A 24,088-nucleotide genomic window follows, 5' to 3' on the forward strand; every position below is an offset into this window, starting at 1 on the left:
GCAACATATTTTTACCTATAAAGTGTGTGAGTGTGTGTTTATACTATTACATATGTAGGGGTGGTATCTAATTGCCTTTCTTGTGCACCTTTGACTGCCCCACCTAAACTCTGCTAGCTAACTGTCTCCACAAATGTCCACCTATGTCCAGGGCTACTACTAATATTCCACATTCCTGAACAGCTTTAAACAATTCTCTTTTTTTAATGTAATCACACTGCCAGATAATGTTTCCTTCCTTTTACCCCTTAACATTAAGTTTGGCCTGTGGTCCAAGTTGGGTAATATTTAGTCCTGCCACAGTGACAAGTTTAAGGACCAGTCTTTCATCCAAGGCTTTCAAAGTTAGCAGAGACAAGCCAAATGCAATCCATACAAGGAGCAGATCTGTTGAGTAAAAAGGTGCCATTTTTATGTATAACCATACAGCTGATCCATTTCTTTTAAACTTCTCCTCAGCTGAAAACTTTGTGTGGAAGATTCCTGCTCACATCACATTTTTATATTAATACTTCTTGGGAAGTAGGAGTGGTAAGGAGAAACATAGATCTAAATCTACTAACATTACTAGAAACACATATCTAACATTAGCTGTACATTAGCTATACTTAAATAGTTCTGCTATAAGAAGACTTACATCTGTGGCTTTATGGTCTTTTATTCAGGATTGACTGTATTTTCCCACTTCGAATTAGCATTATATTTATAAGGATGAGGAAGCCTTCATTTTTACTGCCCAGGCTACGTTGCACATCCAAGGCAGAGCTTAATCATAGAATCGAAGAATATCAGGGTTGGAAGGGACCTCAGTAGGTCATCTAGTCCAACCCCCTGCTCAAAAGCAGGACCCATCCCCAATTAAATCATCCCAGCCAGGGCTTTGTCAAGCCTGACCTTAAAAACTTCTAAGGAAGGAGATTCCACCACCTCCCTAGGCAACGCATTCCAGTGTTTCACCACCCTCCTAGTGAAAAAGTTTTTCCTAATATCCAACTTAAACCTCCCCCACTGCAACTTGAGACCATTACTCCTTGTCCTGTCCTCTTCCACCACTGAGAATAGTCTAGAACCATCCTCTCTGGAACCACCTCTCAGGTAGTTGAAAGCAGCTATCAAATCCCCCCTCATTCTTCTCTTCCGCAGACTAAACAATCCCAGTTCCCTCAGCCTCTCCTCATAAGTCATGTGTTCCAGACCCCTAATCATTTTTGTTGCCCTTTACTGGACTCTTTCCAATTTATCCACATCCTTCTTGTAGTGTGGGGCCCAAAACTGGACACAGTACTCCAGATGAGGCCTCACCAATGTCGAATAGAGGGGGACGATCACGTCCCTCGATCTGCTCGCTATGCCCCTACTTATACATCCCAAAATGCCATTGGCCTTCTTGGCAACAAGGGCACACTGCTGACTCATATCCAGCTTCTCGTCGACTGTCACCCCTAGGTCCTTTTCCGCAGAACTGCTGCCTAGCCATTCGGTCCCTAGTCTGTAGCTGTGCATTGGGTTCTTCCGTCCTAAGTGCAGGACCCTGCACTTATCCTATTGAACCTCATCAGATTTTTTTTGGCCCAATCCTCCAATTTGTCTAGGTCCCTCTGTATCCTATCCCTGCCCTCCAGCGTATCTACCACTCCTCCCAGTTTAGTATCATCCGCAAATTTGCTGAGAGTGCAATCCACACCATCCTCCAGATCATTTATGAAGATATTTAACATCCTGCTTAAAGCAGGATGGATTGGTATAAGCAGGACACATGCATTCTACAATTGCATGGACACAAAATTTGCCATACAAGCAATCGCTGCTGAATTGTGCTCCAGAATTTGAGCTATCGTTATAATTAAATTTATATATCCATCCTTCATGCTTGTGAAGATAACCTTGAATATGTGAACCATGTGTAAATCAGTGCAGTTTAGTTTTCCTAAATCTGTAGATACTAATATAATAGACATCAGAAGCTGGCCCAATAGCTGTCAGCTGTGTGAACTGTTCACATGCATCTCAATGGATTGTTAACTCTGAAATCTAAAGATGTAACTGCAAGTGGCAACATTTCACTGCTGATGATTTTAGCAGAAATAGCCAGCTAGAGTGCTTATTCCACAATCTCAAACTGACCCCTGAAAAGACCCCTAGCTAGTTGCCAAAACCTCCAGCGCCATCTTGACATTCTACTTGGAGTTGAGTGTAGTCATTGTAAATATTGTATGTATTTTACACTATAATAGTTGTACTATTCCTTCTCATAAGCATGGAAAACCTCCATTTTGTAACAAAAATGAAGCTGCCTTGGCAGAGTGCTACGGAATCCAAGGACCTTGCAACTGAGTTTGTGTCCAGCTTGCCGGAAAGTACATCGGGTCTTGAGTATAAATGTGTATGTAGTGGATTTGTAACTACTTAATTGAAAAAAAAATCTTTCAATCTAATTGCTTTTAGTGTCTGAGTTATATTCAGTCCATAAACTCCTCATTATTCATCCACAGAAGTATGTGTTTAATGATTAAGACCCCAAGGATTTAGTTGATAGAATAATCTGCATTTCTAAAGAAAAAATAAGAAGTGTGCTTTTTAATTCTTTACAAGAAAAGTTGTGATGCGTGTCAAAATATAATACTGGCTCTTAGTTTTTAAAACAATATCCACAATTTACCTATCCATTGGCTGGTTCGGTTGGGTATCTGTAATGTACAGATCAAATAATGGCTAATTATGCAGTTGTTTATCAGCTCATTTGAAACATTTTGAAATTCAGTCTACCTCAGCAAATTGCTGTGCTTAAGGCATTTCTACATTCTAGGAAATTATAATATCCCCAGAAGGCAAAGAATTAATAATAAAAATCCTCTTTTGTAACAGATTATCATTGCAGAGCAAATGGAGCAGATCTTCCCTATCCTAGTGCATTTAATATTCTCATTTTTCCCCCTGAAAGTTTGATGGAAAGACTGTGTGAGGATCACTGTTTTATTAACTTGTTAAGAGACACATTTACTGAACCAGTGCAGCATATTGATTTCAGGATCTGCTATACAGTAAGGAGTCAATAGTAACACATGACTTTCAAACATTTCTATTTTGGGACCAAAATATTCTTTAGATATGTTGTAACCTTATCTATATCGGTCTAATATTAACTCTTCTAAAAGGTCATCTTCTCTCTTATTAGCATTTATGAGCTGATTGTCGAACCCTTCCACAAACAATTTCTTACTAGCATGAGTAACCCCACTCAGCCTACTGGGAATACACATTTGACCACAGGGTTACAGAATCAGACTCATAGTTTGCATCATTCCAATGAAAATGATCAATACTCATCAATGAGTCTCAAACTTGATAGGCAAATGAATAGAGAAGTGAATGTGACATACTTCACATATAGCTCTTTTTGTGACTGGATACAAAAACATTATTCAGCTGATCCATTGTGCAACCTCTGGATTGAACACTGAAAGTTATTTCATACGGCCCCTCATGCAACAGTAGTCTTTGTCTTTATAGCTGATTTGGAATATTTTTATTGAGCAAAAATCCATCCACCATGAACTGGACTGAAACTATCAAGATTCCTTTCACACAATTCTTCCAGTCCAGTATCCTACCTACCTATTAACTTAGTGATATCCCTACACATTTTTTGGGGGGAAAGACTTTTAGTTACTTTTATTGTTTAATCTAGGTGTCTCGTATTCTTGTGATCACAATAATTCATCTGAACATTGCATGATTAGCATATTGAGAAAAAATCAAACCTAAGAGAGCACAGCAGTGTCTGTCACCCTTCACCCTACAAAGAGAGTGATCTATCTAGGCAGGGGTTGACATCATTAGGAGACTGTGTGCAGAACTAATTTCAATGTGTCTGCACTTTATTAGACTTGTGGATAAATAGAAAATTCCGCCTTTTCAGCTGAATATGTTGATCCCCCAGCAGTCACGACCATAATAGTTCAACTCCATCCTCCCACTCAAAGAAGGAATTTATTCTTGCTTTGTGAATATGCAGAGGGATATTTAAGTGTTTCTGTATTGTTTTTACTGCAGAAGGCAAGTGGCACTTTGGACAGAAGGGCAGCAGTTCTTAAACTTAGATTTTTGTGTGTGCGGATTAATTGTAAATTATTGGGAGTGGAGGTGAGGTGGAAGGTAGCAGCATAGGTTATTGTGAATTTCTGCTCAAGATATCAGTTTGAAAATTAAAAATGCTTGATTGTATCTACTATGTGATATCTTAATCACATATGCAGACAGAGTAAACAATGATCTGTATATTAATAATATTAGGACTACTGAGTTTTGCAACTAAAGAACTAATTATGTATTTTATTTTTGCAAGCCCATCAAGATATGACTTTTCAGGTCATTCATTTCTCATGTTTGGCTTTAGAAATTCTAACACTCTACCTAGACAAAACTATACATTCTTGTCTATTAAAAATCTTAGTACAAAGGTTTTCCCATGTTGTTTTTGTGCAGAATAAAAATAGCACGTACAACATAGACCATAAAGAATATACTTCAAGGTTAACCTTAGTTACCTTTGTCCTTACATTTTAAATAAATATGTATATGTCTCCTGGAATTAGTATTTCTGACACAAATTGTTAGCATTTACAAATCATTAGGGCATAACACTTTCTTTTACCAAAAGATTAGATTAATGTTTATTATTTCAATTAATATTGTGTGCAAAGGAATCTAAGCAGGAGCAGGCTGTGTTTATTCCTACAAATATAGTGAAGTGTTTTGTACATACAGACACAACCTTTTATTTTGATATAAAGCCCCATAAAAGACACTCAAACAGTATCTTTGCATGAACTCTCAGAGATCCTACAGTACTTACAATAACAATAATACTTTGTATTTGGATACTGCTATTCTTTTGTAGATCTCAAAGCACTTTACAAGGGTGGATAAGTATTATTATCCCCATTTTACAGGCAGGGAAACTGAGGCACCAGAGAGCTTAAAGGCCTGTTTTTGAAAGGTGCTGAACACCCCCAACTACAGCTGAAGACAACAGGAGCTGCAGGTGCTCAGCACTTCTGAAAATCACGCACCAAGGCCCCGATTCAGCAAGGCACTTGAGCACATGCCTACCTTTACATCAGTGGGAGTAAATTTAGGCATGTCCTTACATACCTTGTTCACCTTGCCTGTGTGACTTACCTGAAGTCTCACAGCAAGTCAACAGCAGAGCTGTGAAGAGAATCTGTATTTCTTGACTCTTACTCCTGTGCCTGTTCCACTGGACCACTAGCTGATCATTCTACAGAAGGTGGTGTATGAAATGTGAAGTCCTTTTTGTTTCTATTATAGATACAGTAAAATAACAGATAAGGAAAGATTAAATACAATGAAGGAGTTCATTTGAGAAATTCTGACGGTATCTACAGTATGCAAGTGAAGCAGAAGCAGTTTATGGCATGTTCAGAATTTCAAGACTGAATTACAGTTTTATTAATCATCAGCTCCCCTTCTCCTCTGTCAGTTTTTTGGTTAATGTATTGCATGGAAGAGACTTATGGTACAAGTTTTATAAGCTTGCAATAAAAATATAACTACTGTTGTATTAAATTATTTAAGTTGTAAACCATTGTAAAAAGGGGGAAAGATTTTATTGACATAGAGGCAGAAAAAAATGATTATGATGGAGTGTAAAATGTATTGTGCTGATTACCACAAAGTTTTTGCCCAGTTTAGCATATTGTAAATCTTCAGTAGGCCTTGAAAATGAAACTCTCCATGAGAGAGTTTCTTTAAAAAATACTGGCCAGTGGTTTGACAAAAAGGAAGGCACAATAGGATTTATAATTTGCAAACAAGTCAGTGGAGTTCTTACAGCAAACAAAAAATGTCTAAGAGGTCAAAGGGGAAGAGAATGGTGACAAAGCTAAGGATCAGTGAATGAATTTAAATCTTCCAGATTTCCCCTGAGAGAGAGAGAGAGAGAGAGAGCGCTGGAACTCTGGAAAAATAAATAGCCAATGTCTATATTTCCAAGAAATAGTTTACTACTTTAATATTTTGTTTTATTGCTTATAGTAGAGAGGGAAACCAGTAATTTAAAATCAGGATACAAATCTGTGTATCGGTTGAAAATTCCACATTTACCTAAATTAGTTGCTAAAACTAGAAGAAAAGGCATGTTACAGAGATTGATTTGTTCTGCATGAGCCTTTGACATGCACATATGCAGATCCAGTTAATATTATTAATTATTTTCCCTCTGCTTCTCTGGTACTGTTAAATAAATAAAATAGGTAGATTTTTTAAAACTAAACAAAAATATCTTAAGCTTCTTTCATGTTTCACCTTTTCAGTGTTTAGGGATTTAATGACCACAGATGATCTCATGGCAGGCTGCAGGTGAGATTGCTGTGCCCAGCAAAGTGATTTGGCAAAAATTCAGCCAAACTGAGCTTGTTTTATTTCCCTCCTTCCTTTCCACATGTGCCTTGTGCACAGAAGCAAAAGGTGGTGTACCTCATTCCAATGACTCTCTCTACCTCAGTACAACTCAAAAATAACCTTTAAGGGCCCAGAGAAACTTTTTAAAAAATCATACTTAATTCATCTGAGATAAAGTTGTGTTGTATGTATTGGTAGATCACTGGAATTGTAATATAATTGGAAAACACAGCCCCTTTTTTAAATGATTTCAGGGCCTTCTGTAGATTGTCCTTCTCACTACCATGTTCCGTAATACAAGATGGTCTGATGTTCACTGACAAGTTAAAGCCCATGGCATATAGTATCAGTGCTGACCAAAGAGAGGGTTACATGGACATCTTTGCCTTACTTTGAAACTGACATCTCTTATTGGACACTTTAGTACCCTCTAGCAGTACTGCTACATTGTTAAAACCAGATACTGTACCACAGATCACATCTTTTCAGAAACAGGTAGAAAAATATTACAAAACCTTGTTTCACTGTGCCTCATGGCTTGGGTTTCTGTTTGTGGGGGAATCTTCCTAGCCTAGTTAAAGGTCATCTCTCCATCACTCACTCTTCATGTTTCTTAAAAGTGATTAGAACGTCACGTCAGGTTTTTTTCTGAGCATTCTTAATTTCATTAATCCAATATCCATTTGAGCTAACATCAACTTATTGTTACTGGTGGAGATGTGGCATAAGGCTCCAGAACTGGTAATTCTGTTGGGCCAGTGTCATGAAACAGTTTGATGTTGCTTTGTCTTTGTTGGTGCTGAGTCACGGAAGCAGCACGTGTGGAAATCATGTTCTGTGCTGAAAAAAGCCCTTAGGGAGTAGGTCTCTTCCAGACAGGTTTTTTACTTTTATTTTTAGAATACTCTATTTATGATAGTGTAGTTAATTTTCCCATACATGTGGCTGCAAATCAAACCAGTTTACAAAAATTATGCCAAACAGTATAATTTGTATAATGCTAAAAGATTCTTCATAGAAGTCCTTTTTTAAAAAGAGGTGACTGAGATCCATACAATATGATGCTAATCTTTCTTATAATTTCAACTTCATAGGGTGCTTGTCTTTTCTTAACTTTTTTGTTATACATTTTCTCCAGTTGTAGAGCCTTTTGTTATATAATCTAATATTTGATATATAATAACACTGGGTTTCTAAACTCTCATAAGATTATAGAACATATAATCCTCTGGAGCTGAGGTAGTTCAGGCCCAAGGTCCTTGACCATTCTCTTGAGATGTCAGCAAGGATGACACGTAAGTTATCAATCAGGAGAGAAAGGACGGTCTTCTATGTAGTGGACCGGCGGGGGACAGGAGATGTGAGTTCAGCTCTTCGCTTTCCCCAAACTTCCTGTGTTATCTTGGAAAATCACAAGATCTTTCTGTGTCTCAGTTCCTCATATGTCAGTGGGGATGATACTTCCTTTCTCCCACCATTTGTCTTACCTCATCTGATTGTAAGTTCTTTGGGGCAGAGACTGTGTTTTTCTACGTGTTTGTTCAGTGCCTAGCACAATGGCACCTCAATCTTGTTTGGGGCCTGGAGGCACTACTGCCATAATTTATACTACTAATAATTTGGTGCTAGGTATGTGAATACAGCCCAACATTTGGCAATTCAGCAGTCAGTACTTGGTGAAAATTCAGGCCATGTCCAGGTATTTGGCTGTTTTTGGATTCAGCTGTAGACATCTCCCTATTTTTATCCCATTCCCCCAAGTATATATCTAACTAATAGGTCTCACTTTATTGGAAGCCAGGGGAGGGACTTCCCCTGTCCTAGCCTTTGATGAGATATGTGAGATTTTCACTGCTCTTCCCCTTCCTTCCAAGGAGGGTGCCAGTGCAGTGATTTTCACTCCCCTACCCTGGAGGCCATAAGATGGGAGCTAAAGATTGCCTCCTCTTCCTTGAGTATGGGGAGGAAGAGGAGCCCCAGGTGCTCAAGCTGTGCCAGACAGTAATTGATCTATTCATCCAAACTCAAATATTGGTAATCTTTAGGGAATATTTGCCTAACCTCACTAGTAACTTAATCAAGATTCCTCCAACTTATTTCATGTAAGTCATGAGATACAGTAGTAACGAATTCAGTCACTAACAGGCTGGTTCTGGGTTTGATGGAAGGCTATGTATTCCAGGACCAAAATCCTGAGCCATCCATTCCCCTTTCCAGAAAACGTTAATTAAACTATGTCATGAAGACAGATCTGGATCAATAGAAAATACCTACAACAACCTAATCATGTATTTAACGTGTTCCAGTGTAGTTTTATTTGGTTTGTCATTGTATACTCTTTATTCTAGTGCAGTAGATTGATTTAAATGTTCAGAACAGTAAACATTTAGAAATAACCTCACTAGCTTTTACATGGCACTATATATAAATATGAAATCTAGATAATGGACCGGTTCATTTGATGGTGTAAATCAGTGTAGCTCTAATGTATACTACCTGAGGGTCGGGCATAATAACTAAAAAGTGTTGCTTTATCAGTATTATTTTACATTATCACCTATTAATTTGAAGGATACAAGGTGTTCTTTGTACAACTTGTCATGTATGATCCTCTCTATAACAATTGAAAAGAATTAATTGTTGGACCACAAAATATTTTTCAGACACTTTTTCTGTTGTTTGCAGGCCAAAGTCTACCACCAAATACATGCATGTAATTTTTGCCAGAGTTATATATGAATCTTTTGTGGTCCAATTTAGATCACATTATCTCCGGTCTGGTGTTTCCAAAGACTGCAGATTTTAGAGAGTACTTAGCAAAGTGGATGAACAAACCAACAAATGTTGAATTTATACAGAACATATCATCCTGGGATGTCAAAGCACTTAACAAACACTGTTACAACTGAGTCCATGTGTAACCACTGAAGGACATATTTGCTTCAGTATGTCTCATGACAGCTTCTTTTAAAAAATATGTAAGTGAATTTAACACTTGTGAAAGGTGCCAGATTGACAGCTCTGGAGATAAAAGTCCTTGATTTACCAGCAGGCACAAGCAGAGCTTCCTACACAGTGCTCCACCAATGTTCCCCAACCCTTACCTGAAGGGCATAGCTACCAACTGTCCCAGATTTTGCAAATCTGTGCCAGGTAATTTCCGTGTCAGTCAGTGCTCTGAGATTCTGGGCAGTGGTAAGCAGTTGTAACTCAGCCACCGAGGTGAAAAAGCAAATGTTGTCATCACTGCACATGTGCTATTTCATTTGATAATTTGGGGGTCAAATTTTCAACTTACTGCTAAAAATGGGTCCACAATATTTGCATGGTGGTTGTGTGTGTGAACCAGTAGTGAGTAATGCAGCTTGCTCCATCTGCACAGGCAAATTCAGGTTTCTGTGTGAGCAAACAAGAGCTGCAAATACGGCGAGTGATTTTTAAATGCCCACTGAAAAATTGGTCCTTACTATTGTATATGTTTGTAATAGTCTGTCTCCATTCACACTTCATCCCAACTTGGTAGCATTATGCCCTTTCCTCCCCAGAGACTGAACACAGCTTAGAAGCTCAGTAACCATATTTCTGTTAAAGAGAGAGAAACTTATATAGGTGTTGAGGCCACTGGAAGATGGTATACAAAGAAAATAGGCTTGTGATTTCTGCACTCTGTCATGCCTTTAAAAAAAAATGGAAATTTTCACTTTTCAGCTCTGGTGCTCGCGGAGCAATCATACTCACTAAAGTTCAGTTCCTCCTTTCCCCTGGAAATTATATTTAGCCTTCCCTGTGAGTATTGGAAGGGAATGTTTAAGTGTTTCTTTATTCAGTGTAGAAGGCTAATGACATTTTAAACAGGAGTGCACGTTTTTAACCTTATGTAGGCTGACTATTTACAGTACCTTTATGTAGGACAATGCTAAATATGGATCAACGAAGAATACCAGCAAAGACTGTTACATGCTGTTGCTGTGCTATTTTCTAAACTACAGCCAGCAGCTTGAAAAAATGATCATGAAAGCTAGAACTTAATTTTGTCTACTAAAAAATAGCCATAACTAATATGCAGAGAAGCTCAGCAAGCATTTGTTTATCTTTCTTTAAAAGAGTCACATTTCTTTCCATGACCTGCCATTGATATGCATGATAAAATACCTAATTTGACTGTTTGTGTGTATTATGGGAAGATGGTTTTACATATATTCAGAAAGAGCTACGTGGGGCACAAATATCTTAAGAATGTTATTTGAGATTCTAATTACAATTGTTAAAAATATCCATATGAAAAAATGTGTCATTTTGGTTATCTTGCTTGATTTTCTTACTCCTACAGCAGTGTAGGTGCATCTGGCACATTGATATTAGAGCTTTGTGAAACATTCCTGTCAAACATCAGTGTCCATGTCCATGTACTTGAGGAGAGGATATCAGACAGCACAGGAATTCATGGAATTCCATTCAAGTTCTTCCTCCTACAGCCAGCCTCATTCTCTTTCTCAAGCCAGTCTATCACAGGAATTAGAGATGGCAAAGACCTGTTAGGTCAACTGGTCTAATCCTTCGCCAATGTAGGAATGTTCTCTACAGTATATCATTTAATACTTTGTCAGCTCTAATTTTAAATGTCCCATGTGACTTGGTTTCTTCCTCCACATACTAGTAGATCTTATTGTCAGGACGTTTTTCTTGATATTCACATCCCTTCACTTATTTCATTCCATTTCTCCAAGTTTCACGCACACCATGTACTATTGTATGTTATTCCTCTCTTTGTTTGTCTCTTTCAGCATTTCTGTTTCCTGTGGCTCACACTACCTGCCATGAGGCTTAGCATGGAATCTCATGGAAGTTTCTCAGCTAGTGCACTAAACTTCATGGGCTGCTGTGTGGTCTTGTGTTTAGTGTGGCAGCAGCAGGAATGGAAAAGTGTTTCCTTCCCCTCCTGCCCTTGAGGGTGGGCTCAGGTCACACGCTGACCCACTCCTCCCTAGAAGGTGGTCTTACAGGTATACCACCACACCCCACAAAAATACAAGAGGAGAGAAGCTTTTACATGGCACCCTCTTTAAGATCTATGAATAAGGACCACTGCCCCTGAAAATATCATCAGACGCCTTACCTACCTCACAAGGATGTTCTTAGGGTATATCTTGGTGCATAACATTGAAATTATACAGCTCTACATAAGTGTAAGTGCTATTACTAATTTTGTCTGGAAGAGGGACAGAGCTAGGGCCCCAAAGGAGGAGGAAGGGAAGAGAGATTCTCTCAGAGGTTTGAGTTAGTCACAATCAAACCTTCAAATGAACAGAACGGGGTTGGTTACCTCCCATTCCCTTGTGACTTGAATTACAGGGTTGAATAAGTGAAAATGATCATAAACCAAACCCTGCAGAGTCTGCAAAGCACTAATTAACACCCCCAGTCAGTAACTTCTCTGAAACTGGTCTTTAAGCAAACTTTACTCTAAAAAACAAAACAAATTAACTTGGCGGCCTGATAAAAGCGATGCATTGCCAAAACTGACAGGTCCACAATTGAACCGACTCTAAAAATAACTTTTTTTTCTATTCAGTGTCTTTAAGATGCTGAAAAATTTATTAGCTACAAAAATCCCACTTTCTCAGCCAAGTGACTCAGCTCTAGGAGAGCAAGATTCTTGTAAATGTTCACACCCGCCCCATCCTTGAGCATGCCCCCTTCCCTCCCACCCCCACCTCAGCAGAAGAGATAGGAAGTTGGTCAGACTGGCAGAGGGGAGACCAGTCGCCTTTAAGGTCCTTCAATGCTTGGAGGGCAGTAATGCCCTCTGTTGTTGGCTCTTGTCCCACCCCGCTGTTTTGTGGATGGATATGGAGCCCTCAGCTGTTATGTGTGTGAGCAGGATGGAACCCTCAGCTGTTCAGTGGACATTTTGGAGGACGGGGAGTCATTTGTCTCTCTGTGCCACCTCCCCTTCTCTGCATAAAGCCCTTGTGGTCCCATATAATAATCAATATTTGCATTTTGGTAGTGCCCAAGAAGGGCACAGTGATTATTGTGGACAATTGTGGCCCCATCAGGTGCAGTGTCATACAAACAGAAATAGAGACAATTCTTTCGAACTGGGAACAAGTTGAATCACTAGTGCACCAGCTCTGAGAATTTGCCCTGGTCCTTCCTGTCCAAAGTTTATTCTCATCTGCCATATGATTATGTGAAAAGGAGATTATATTTGTTCTAACTGAAACAGGTTTAATGGGAAAACTTTGTAGCAGCAAGAATCCACACAAGTGGGATGGGTCCGTAGACAAGAAATAAATAAATGTGATGAGATGATTTTTCAAAGGCACAATATTAAGGTCTACTTATTTGCACTCATGAAAACAGACAGAAGCATCTCTAAATGGCTATTTTGACATCTGCCCGGCTATTAGTACTGATATAGACTCATTTCCACATATAATCACAGTAACTGTATCTGCAATTATAGCTTTATTTTTTTGCATGTGCATTTTTGTAAATAGACCCGAGCTTTTTTTTTTTTAACCTTTTGAAAATGTATCATGTATGAAATGTTAGTGTAGAAAAACATGATAGCAACTTGTGAAATCTTCACAACATAGCTTGGATTTTTAGGTTAGATGGCAAGTGGATTGATTGCTTTTACTTAAGGCATCCTACTCTTAAATCTTAACTTAGTGTAGCTCCCACTAAAAATGAGTTTGCAGCCTCACCCTAATCCCAGGTGAACATTTGTCACACATATCACCACATCAGAAAACCACCTAACAATTCAGCACGATTGGTAGCCTCTGATCCAGAGCAGAGCCCCAGGCAGGGAACACCAGGACGGTTGAAGTTCAGAATTGAAGTGCATTAGAAGTGTGGTATGAAGAAGCTTGCACAGCACCTAGATACCTCCACTGTGCCAAACCTGCCCCACTCATGAATGCCAAAGGTACACATTAAAATATGTAAAGCAGTTTGAATTATATAAAATTATAGGTTTAATAATAATCACATATACAGTGCTTTACAAACCATTATTAACCATTGAACTCCCATGAGAGGTAGGTAAATCAGCATTAGCTTCATGTTACAAATGAGAAAGAGACAAAGAGACCTTGTGACTTGCACAGGGGCCAAGGATAATTGGTATTGTAACCGGGATAAGAAATCAGTAGTTACTGGCACCAGGCCTGTGTGCCATTCGCGGTTTTCCATGTGTAGCCATTGTCAGATCCTCTTTTCTCCTAGTATTTGTTTGTGTTCCTGATTGCAAAATCTTATGATCCCAACTTTAAAATCCTGAAATAAAAATATAAGAACATATAGTAATGTATTTATGGCCAGATTTTCCATCCACCTGCAGTGTGCTTAGTCCTTTTGAAAAGCTGGCCACTTTGTTTAGGTTCCGAAATGGGAGCAGAGCTTTTTTGAAAATCTGCCCCCAGCTGTCAGGAGCTTAGCAGTTTTGAAAATCTGGCCCATATACTTTTCAAGGGGAATATCCAACATGACTGATTTTAAAAATATCATTAGGACAGTGAAGGAAGAGAGATAATAAAGGAGCTAATCAAAAGCTAAGTATCAAAGTATATAAGATGTCCAGATTTTTCCTTAGAAAACTAGAATTTTGCAGGAGAAAATCACTACAGATCATCCTTCAGGAAACAGTTTACTTTTATTTCATTTTTATTTTTTCATCAGATTTTTCTATCAAGGTGTTTTTATTTAATAGGCACAGTGCTTATTCTGAGCAAGAGGATTTTATCCAGAATAAAGCAAGTAGATTGTACACATTTTGTGTTGAAATTCTGCATTTACCCAAAACCCATTGTATTATTCTAAGAACAAACTTGGAAAAAAATTAATTGATTTCTCTGGCACATAGGCCTGGTACAAAACAGCAGTAAAACCAGTTAATTTTCTGAAATGTATTTTCCTTCCCTGATGCTGTTGTTAGCCATAAAGACAGTCACTTGGATCTTTTTTTTTAAAGGCCTCAAGCTTCCTCATGTTTCAGCTTTTCATTGCACTGCCTGATCATTTAGGGAACAGGCTTCTTCCAGACAGCTTTAATTAAACTGTGCTGTGAAACCAGATATAGATCAATGGAAATGATCCACAACAAGAGGCTAATCATGTATTTAACAGTGTTCAGTCCAGTTCAATCACCTTCTACCATTTCTGTGGCTTTACATTCATGTGGCAAAGACTGAATGTGTGTATGTATTTTTTTTAATCCATCCCATTAGTGGCCATATGCTTTGGCTTCAAGGGAGACAAGAACTGTCTGCAATCTGCCGGGGATTTAGGGACATCAATAATTTGTGAATAGTCATGTTGGTACTGGTCGAAGGGTTAAGTGCCCTGCGCACCAGGGGCACATCTTGTGGGACTTGAACTCTTAGTAAAGTGTTAGGAACCTGATCCCCTGTGAGGCTTCTCTTCGAAGTACATGCTTCATGTCAAATCCACACAGCCGAAGCAATGGGGCTTTATTAGCTCAGGGATTTAAAGACCTGAACTAAGTGATGTAACAATATCTTTTTCATTACAAAGCGAAGGAAGAGTGTAGTTGTAACATCAAATAGATTGTTATGTTCTGGGTGAAACACATGATCTTTCTACTACCATTTTCCATTTCAACACAGGCTAGTTCTCGCCCATAACGAGCTGGTGGAGAGTGCTTGCCACTAAAAGTATCAGGATAATGGCCCTGGTTTTGCAAGCAGTGCCCATAGGAGCAGTCTCATTGGCTTCAGCTCATACAAGTAAGGACTGCAGAAGAGGGTCTAAGGGTCTTACTAAAGTCAACTGTAGCGCACGTGTCAAGACTATTTTTGTAAAGGTTAGACTGATTCTATAAAAGGATGCTGTTGCATTCATGGGGCTGTTTAGCATGAAGACCACCTTTAAAAGCAGTAACTTATAATGTTGAAAAGTGCCATGGTAAAATGTGAAGGGTATTAGGTCAGTATAAAAGGTCACTGCACTACTGATCTGAATTATCTCCTGTTGTTACTGAAAGGACAATAAGAACAAATAGCACTGGTTGGCTGGTTGGTTGGTTTGAGTCAATTTTATTTTAATTTCCAGTTGTGTCCACTTTCCTGTGTGTTTTCATGCGTCCCTGAGTTGTCCCTGATTTAAGTAGAAAAATTCCTGGTGACAGTCTGGGGCCTCAATTCTTGTTGAGCGCAGTGGGTGTGGAGAGCACCCTAGAATTAGGCTCTCATCTGCATTGGGGTAACACCAAGTAGAAATGGGAAGAGTGACATGTGACTGAAAATGAAAATACTGTATTTATCACTTTGATAAATGCTTGTTTACTGACGTTTGAAATGAATCACTGAATTCTCTATCAGACTTGAAAAGTCTGGTGCAGGGCACATTAAAGAGACAGTTTGGACTAGCATAGATCATTGCTGAAGTATATTTATTCCTCCTAGCCCCCTCCTCCAACCCCACCCAAATACACATGCCCAATCCCCCACTCCCATATACATACACCACCACCATCGGCAGCCACTCCCCTGTGTTTTTGTTTACAGGAACGACAAACAAGTGAACAATTGGTTCCATATTCAGCACTGATAAAAAGCTACTTGAAACCTTAGCTATTTAAGCAAAGAATTACTTAATATAAAAAATAATAAATAATGCTGACTTGAGTTATTATTTATCTAAAATCATAGTTTGCTGAAAACCTTAAGGATTTGTTTTATTAGTGCCACATCATTAAATTGGTGTAATTAGTAGAAGAAAGGACTTAGAGGATCATCTATTGTTTTATTTATAACAGATGAAAGATGTAGCCTTTGTATTCTTGAATGAATTAACTATGTCTATTTGAACTGATGCAATTTCACTAATAGTGCAGTGCCCCTCTCCCCCCATACTTTGGCTTGCAGTTTTATTTTTAGAAGGCAGGAGTTCCATCCTCCCATACTGCCAGTGAAATTTGCACCTGCTAATTTTTACCCCCATGTTTTTAGACTAACAAAATGAGCTGCAGATTCAGAACAGAATACTTGCCCATTTAAATACCTGATTTTCACCTGTAATAGGACAGTGGGAGATCCAAGTACCCAGATTTTCACCCATAATTCAACTGAAGGTGAAAAACTTTGGTGCAGATTTTGCAAATGCAGTTTGCACAAACAAGAAGGAGAGTCATCTTTTGAAAATGTGGCCCTTTCTGACTCAAAACTTACCAGAGAGTTTTCCAAAGTAAATATTTTGGGTCGCCTCCAAGTACCAAAAGAGTTAAGTTCACTATCAGAACTACCTCCTTGCCAAATATCTTCTTTGAAAATGATACCCAGTTTTTTATGGTGGTAGACTTGGGCTACAAACCTGTGAAAAGTTAGTGGCAGAAGGGATGGTTTCTGCTTGTCTAAACACCAAAAATAAAATAAAAATAACCTATTTTAAAATGTAATTTTTTTTTCATTGAGCTGACAACTTTCTGCATACTTGGACCCAATGCCTTTTGAGCCAGCATAACTATGAAGTCACCCAAAAATCAGAGTTTGAAATGGAAATGCCAACTGACCCTTAATCAGTGTGTCACTGCCAAATCGCGGTGATACATAGATTGAGTTGCTTATTACACAGAACATGAAGTCCTTTGACCCTCCAGTGAATATCGATCTTAGGTTCACCTCTGTCAGCGTTCATCTCTAATGTCAACAATTTTCAATGCAAAATAACTCAGCAGCATTTTAGTAGTCTTAGTTTGTTCCTCTGGCTGCAACATCTGTATGGTAACATCCCTGTTACAAGATATTCAGATGTATTCCTTCTGTTGCCGTTCAGTAAAAACAATAGGTGAAATCCTGACTCCACCAAAATCAGTGGCAACAAGGGCCGGCTCCAGGCACCAGCTTTCCAAGCAGGTGCTTGGGGCAGCATTCAGAATGGGGCGGCAGTCCCTGTCCTGGGCACGGCGGGAATTCGGCGGCAGCTCCGGCACTGTTGCGGCGGTGGCAATTCGGCAGTGACTGCTTGGGGCGGCAAAATTGGTAGACCCGCCCCTGGTGGCAACATTCCTACTGATTTCAGCTGAGCCAGAATTTCACTGAGTACATGTTAACACTTTGATTGAACTATATATTCACAGTCTCACATACAGTGGGAAAAACAATAAAATGTTTAAGTTCTGTCCTCTTTACACTGTTTGTCTAGCCAAGAATGTTTAATGTTCTGAAGTGTTGGTAGAATCACAGAAGTTAAAGACAGAAAAGACCTCTTAAAACCTAAACCCTGCAGCCCAGGATCGGTTCCTTCAGTATAATTTTTAGCACTTTTTCCAATCACATTTTAAAAATGCTTTGTGATGGGGCTTCTATCACTTAATTAGTGAGGCTATATGTGATGTTCTTGATATTCAGCCAAATTTGTCATTCCTTAGTTCCATTCCATTAGCCTTCTAATGAGACACACTCTCTGTGCATCACATGAATTCCACTCCCTCCATGGTGTTTGTACCTTTTAAACTTTTGTAGATTGTTGGCACATCCCTTCTTAGTGTTCAGATTCTGTGTTCAGTTGTTTTAATCTTTTCATAAATCATTTACTCCGGACTCCTAATCGTATTTGTTGCTCTTCTCTGGACTCCTAGAGGCTTTATCCCTATTACATTATATAGAACAGTTCCATAAGGAGATATGAAGTATCCAATATAATTTGTTACACTTCTATGATCAGAGAGCAGTAAAGGTATACAGTACTTCTGTTGATTTTAAAGGTGACTTGCAAACACATTAAAAAAAATCAGTGGGGTATTTCTTCCAGGATACATCACTGCAACATTTAACACAGTGGGGTTCTACAAGTGCAGCAAAGAACAGAATTTGACCTACTAACTGTAGAGAGTTACGTGCTGAATATTCAAATATGAAAAGTAAAAGAGACATTCAGAACATACAGTCACTGAATTTAAACTTACCCCCATATCACCGCCCCAAGTCACAAATTAGGTACGGGTAAATTGAAATTCAGTAATGTGCTGAGTACCTCTGTTACCTTTGCTATTTGGGATATTCAGAATCCTACAAATTAGTGGTTTGTTTAAATGTATAATATGTAAGTCATTTTTAAAACTACACACTTTTTTACAGTCGAAAATGCATTTGTTTAATGATTAAAACACAAAAATCAGAAGATATTCATCATTTATTTTGTTCCTGTTTTAGGACTACAAGGTTACCTAAAAGACCAGTTGGGCGAGAAGACTCCAGCTCTGATTCTGGTACCTGTAGTGGATTTACCTGAAAAGGAAGTTATTCATATATCATGCTGGCTGAGCTAGTCATTCATAAGTGATCAGTTGATATCAAAGCATGTATTCCACCCAGAAGAGAGTGAAGAGAATGGTTGATCTTGATTATGTTGAATATTTTCATTAAACATCAAGGTGTACATTGCTTGATTTGAGCAAAGCCTGTCTTAAAATGTTTATATTTCTATGGACAGTGCCTGATGACAAATGACACATTCCACATTTGGAAGAAAAATAAAGATTTTGTTTCAAAATACTGTCCTGTTTTTTCTCAGATCTAAAGTGTTTTCTGGCATCTAATAACAACAACAAGCTGCTCACAGGAGATGGTAATGACTCTGGAATCATAAGGCCAGGGCACACTAGACCGGTTGTCATTTTCAGCCGTTGTTTGGAGGTTCGGTACATGACCTCCAATACAGTTTTGAAGATCTGTAACGTTAATTTTGCACTGGATACACTGACTTCAGACCAGATCCTGAGGCCTTACTCCTGGCCAGATTGTGACACCTCCCCCCCCTTCCGATGTTGGTGAACAGTTATTCACCTGAGTAGTCATAACACACATTTAATCAATCTGAATAACAAGGGTCTCAATCTCCGTTTTTTCACAGTTCTTATTCAAATTCTCATTGTCAAAGAGCACAGCATTTGTCACCTGTTTTCCAGAAGCAGTATAGAATATTTTTATACTTTCTGTCCATTGTAGAACTCTCATTACAGAACTACTGGTATTCCCTAATGGCCCGAACCAGCTCCCTGTAAAGTCAGTGGGAATTTTGCCTTTGGTGAAGTGGGATCAGATTCTAAAGGAGAAATCCCAGCCTCATTGAAGTCAGTGGCAAAACTCCCATTGAATTAAATGGGGCTAGAATTTCACCCTCAATGAGTTTAAGGGTCAATATAGTACAGATAGCCTTCTTGATTTAGCTTGAGTCTCCAAGGCACTGTAGAGAAAGCCCATCCTCAGGCAAAGCCTGTAAAACTAAACCTTGGGGAAAGAGTGATGTTCTTATCTCCATGTTACACATTCATGAATTCCCTCCCTCATGTTCCACTTGAAAGATTATTTTTTTAAGAAAATACAATCTGATTCACAATCAGGCATGTAATCATTCCTGGAGGAGCTACACATACAAGGGCTCCAGTTGGCTCTCAGTTCCATCAGTGTTAGTCTGAAATAACTCCACTGAAGTCAATTGAATGATGGCAAATTTACACTGGTGCGACTGAGAGGAGATTTTGGCCTTATGGCTTCATTTTCTTCCCATTGCCAGTTATATATTTGGCAGCTGATACAGAGCCAGTGACTAAAGTTGAGAGGATCTTTCTCGGTATCCTCTTGCCTTGTTTATGTGACATACTGTGCTAATTGTGATCTGGGAATCAGACTTGTCATAATTTCTTATCACCACACAAGAAAGTACAGTACAGTAGCCACGGTGTTGAGTGAGGGTTGTTTTGGTCACAGCTATTCTCTAATAATTAAAAACTCATCCTGAAGCTTTTTCTACTAATTGAGGTTATTTTTTGTTTAAATTCATAACGTGTAAAATGTTTGTTGTTCAATTATTAGTTTGTTTTCATTCAAACGCTTTTGAAAGAAAGGAGAAGGCACAGAGGTAGTTAGATACCATTACACAATACAGAAGCTTGGATAGATTTAACTTAAGATTCCTGTTCCTGATCATTCCCTGAGAAAATGGGAAAGAGTCTGGTATCGGGGAGGTGCTGTTATCAATACATTCGTTTAGGAATAGTCAGTGTCATTTTTTGATTAGCCTAAGACTTGTTGTAATAATGTTGATGGATTAAATTGGCCCAAAGGTGTTAACATGATCCTGAAACTGTCCACATTAAACAATTTTCAACAAGGTTTGGGGTTTAGTATGCATAGATCTCAGCCTGCATAGATCTCAGCTGTTCAAACACAACATTAAAAAGCTTTTAACCTTTTATTGAGGATATAAACAAAAAAAGGAGAAACAGTCGAAGCATTTGAAATGTGAAGTATTAAGTAAGGCTTTCATTTTAACAATATCCCTTGTTCTCTTTCCTTTAGCTGGAGAGAGTTTTTAGAAGGAAACCCCTTGTTTGGTGGTGGTTTAGATGGTGTTAAAGATGGTAAAAACGGCCCTTTTGGAGCAGGGGCGAGGCAGGAAGAGAGAAAGTTCATTGGAATGAGCTGGAGCTGCTGCTGTTGTTGAAGTCTGATCCCATTTTCTCGAAGACAAAACAAGACAAACACACAAAAGGGGAGAGAAAAAAGAACAACAAAGATGGAAAATGCAGCTTCCATCTCTGGTGTTGATTCTGGCCTGGCACCTCACTGCAAAACAGAAGCATGGCACACAGTTTTACTGAGCACTCCAAGACGTGGCTAGCTTGTGCCAGGCTGTTTAGGGCATAGCTTTTATCTGCTTCTGTGATCACAGGGTTAGGGCAGTGTTGCAAATTATGCAGTCTTGGCCAGCTAAGCCAGACTCTTATTTGACGGGAGGCAAAAGGATAGGGATAGGAAAGAGAAGAAATAAGTTGGGAAAAGAAAAGAACACACATGAGACGGGGGGGACGATGATGTCACACATCCCAGATGGTATTTGGGATTTAGCCAAAGCTGGTGGAGGTGGCAATGTCATCTGCGTCCCTCTCTTAGGCCAGTGTAGTCAGTATGTGTGTCAGGATCAGGACAATGAAGGCCTAACAGTATCACAGTCGATCCTTGACTCCTAGGAGACAGTAGGGGTGGCAGCCTCTTGGTGAAGCTCACTTTCAGTCAGTGCTTCCAGTCCATTTTTCCCAAAAAGGTTGTTTCTTTTAAAGGCCCAAAATTCAATTCCCTGTCTGCTATGGGCTTCTATTATGACCAAGTCATTAGCCTCTCTGTGCCTCAGTTCCCCATCTGTTAAACAGGAGTTATGATGTTTCCCTACCTCACTGGGGAGTGGTGAGGATAAATACCTTCAAATATTGTAAAAAGCAAAGGAGTACTTGTGGCACCTTAGAGACTAACCAATTTATTTGAGCATAAGCTTTCGTGAGCTACAGCTCACTTCATCGGATGCTGTAGCTCACGAAAGCTTATGCTCAAATAAATTGGTTAGTCTCTAAGGTGCCACAAGTACTCCTTTTCTTTTTGCGAATACAGACTAACACGGCTGCTACTCTGAAACCCTTCAAATATTGTGAAGCACTTTAAGCACTACAGATGAACAGGGCAATATACGAAATAGGGACTATTAGGTGTTGCCAGCCCAATTGCGATGAGAGAGGACTTCTCTGGAACTACACCCCTCCTCCCGAAGGGGACTCTGCCTCCCCTGGTCCAGCCACTTCCTGTTCCTCCCTGCTCCATCCAGGTGAACCTTTCTGCCACCCAGTTGCAGAGGTGTCCAAGGAAAGGGCAACATCCTCTCACCCCTTTCCCCTGGCCAGCCAGACAAGCACTCACCACATTCAGCTTCAATGAGCATGTTTTCTTTCCTAGCTTTTAAAATACACACATTTTATTGGTTGTAAGGTGAAGAGTGGCCAGAACACAAGGCACAAGGGGGTGGAGTGGGGGGGCCAGTGGGAGAGAAGATGGAGACAAAGCCTTTCAAGTGAGGGTGAGTGCTTTTAGCTTTACACAAAAAGAGACGTGGCGGCAGAGAAGAGGTATGAATTTGCCCATCTCTGTACCATATCTCATTAATCTGTTCATACTGACCTTAGAAAAGGCATTCAAATGCATTTTATTCTAGTATTTGTACTACAGTGAATGATACAATATATACTCAGCTGACAGGATCCTTGTTCTCAAAGATGTTGCGCTTGTCTGATGTCCTCAAGATTTCAAGCCTCAAACTAGCCACCCCCCAACCCCCAAATTAGGTCAATAATTTGTGCAGGTGCTGAAAAGTGGTGAAGCAATGCATTCGTCCAACAAATGCTTCCAGCCAGGAATTCTTTCCTTTTCTTGAAACAGCTAGAAGAGCTTTAAAATATTTGCTCTGTGACTAGCTGAAAAAATAAAAAGAAATAGTGTCTTTTGGTGCTGACTTGAAAGGCTTCATACCTCCTCGCTGTGATGCAAGTAACTGAGGTTAGAAGCTGGGTTTGCTGAGTTTTAAATATGAACAAGGTAATTTGTTCAATATTGAAACACAAGTTCAAATGCTGCTTCATATACAGACCTATGACTTTTATAACAGAAGGAAATGTCTTAGCACCTTTTTATCTGCCGTATGCTTTGGTACTTTCAGCATAACTACCTGGCCCTGCTGTGAATGGGAAGTTTCACAGAGCGCTTCTTTAGTCTCTTTGAAACCAAAGAGTGTTAGCTGAAGGGGCGGGGGCGGGCGGATGACAGAAAGATAAGGAGTGAGAGAGGAAAAAGGACACTAATATCTGAAATGTATAAATGTAACTTTTACCATAGGATTGACAGTGCTGTAGAGTTTACCTAGACCGGTTTTGATCTTGGGTGTGTAAATACATATACTGAGGTAAGATTGGTTTTGAGAGCTTTGTTTTTTTCTATACACACACGCACACACACAAATTCCTCTGTTTCTTTGATTTTTTTTATTAAACCCCCAGGAAAATTTATGATTTATTCATGTTAAGATACAAAAGGTACGCTGATGAAGATTCCAGCACTAAAAACACAAATGTGGGGAAGACACAATTCAGTCCAACAGGAAAGCTGTGTTAACAGTCAGGGGGAAATGAATTTTTTTTTAAATATAACCCAGAGACAAGTTCTGCTGTCTCCCTTTTCTTCTCAAAATATACTATGAAATATTTTTTTAAAAAATTGGTGAGATTTATTTCTTGTATTGGTTACAGAGTTGGCTGTCAGTGAACTTTGTCTTCTGCCTCTTTTAAAAACAATCTGCATACCCATTTCTTTAATTGCACAGAAATAAGCTTAAAGGAAATGACCAAGTCGGACTGCAGGAGAAAAACTGATTTAATAACTTTGTGTTTCACTCATTTCAAAAGCTGGTGATGGCTACAATACCATTAAGCTTGTACAGTACACATGGTTGGGCTTCCATAAAGCCATCAGAGCTGATCTTCCTAAATAGGTTAAAGGATGACATTGAGATATTTTAAGCAGAGATTATTTAATTTTTTTTCCTTTCAGATTTTATAGTTTTTCAAGAGCTGATTTGTTACACCACGTAGCATTGGTGCATCTTTCCTCCCAGCTTTCAGAAGTCTTGCAAGCATTGGAAGCAGAATGTCTCCTGGGTATAAGAGAGGTGATCTGAAGCAGATATTCTCGTTCAAGGACATTCCATTCAATCCATTATCTCCTGCCTATGTGCAATATTGTACTCTATCAAAATACAGTGACTGAGTACAACTTGTATTTCAAATAAATGAATGCATTAATTTAATGGAAGATTT

The 24,088-nt window shown here is 39.0% G+C and overlaps 1 protein-coding gene across 2 annotated transcripts in view; it reads left to right on the forward strand.

Moving 5' to 3' along the window:
- DPH6 (diphthamine biosynthesis 6) overlaps positions 1-18,945 on the forward strand; it is a 376,150-nt gene extending 357,205 nt beyond the window's left edge. For both annotated transcript variants that reach the window (XM_073348880.1, XM_073348882.1), the window contains one exon: positions 18,606-18,945. In XM_073348880.1, coding sequence (XP_073204981.1) covers positions 18,606-18,721 — 116 coding nt within the window. In that variant the 3' untranslated portion in view covers positions 18,722-18,945. The remainder of the gene's footprint in view (positions 1-18,605) is intronic.
- The last annotated feature ends 5,143 nt before the right edge of the window (positions 18,946-24,088 follow it).

This window comes from Lepidochelys kempii, chromosome 6 (assembly GCF_965140265.1).
Source record: "Lepidochelys kempii isolate rLepKem1 chromosome 6, rLepKem1.hap2, whole genome shotgun sequence".
NCBI classification, from domain to species: Eukaryota; Metazoa; Chordata; order Testudines; family Cheloniidae; genus Lepidochelys; species Lepidochelys kempii.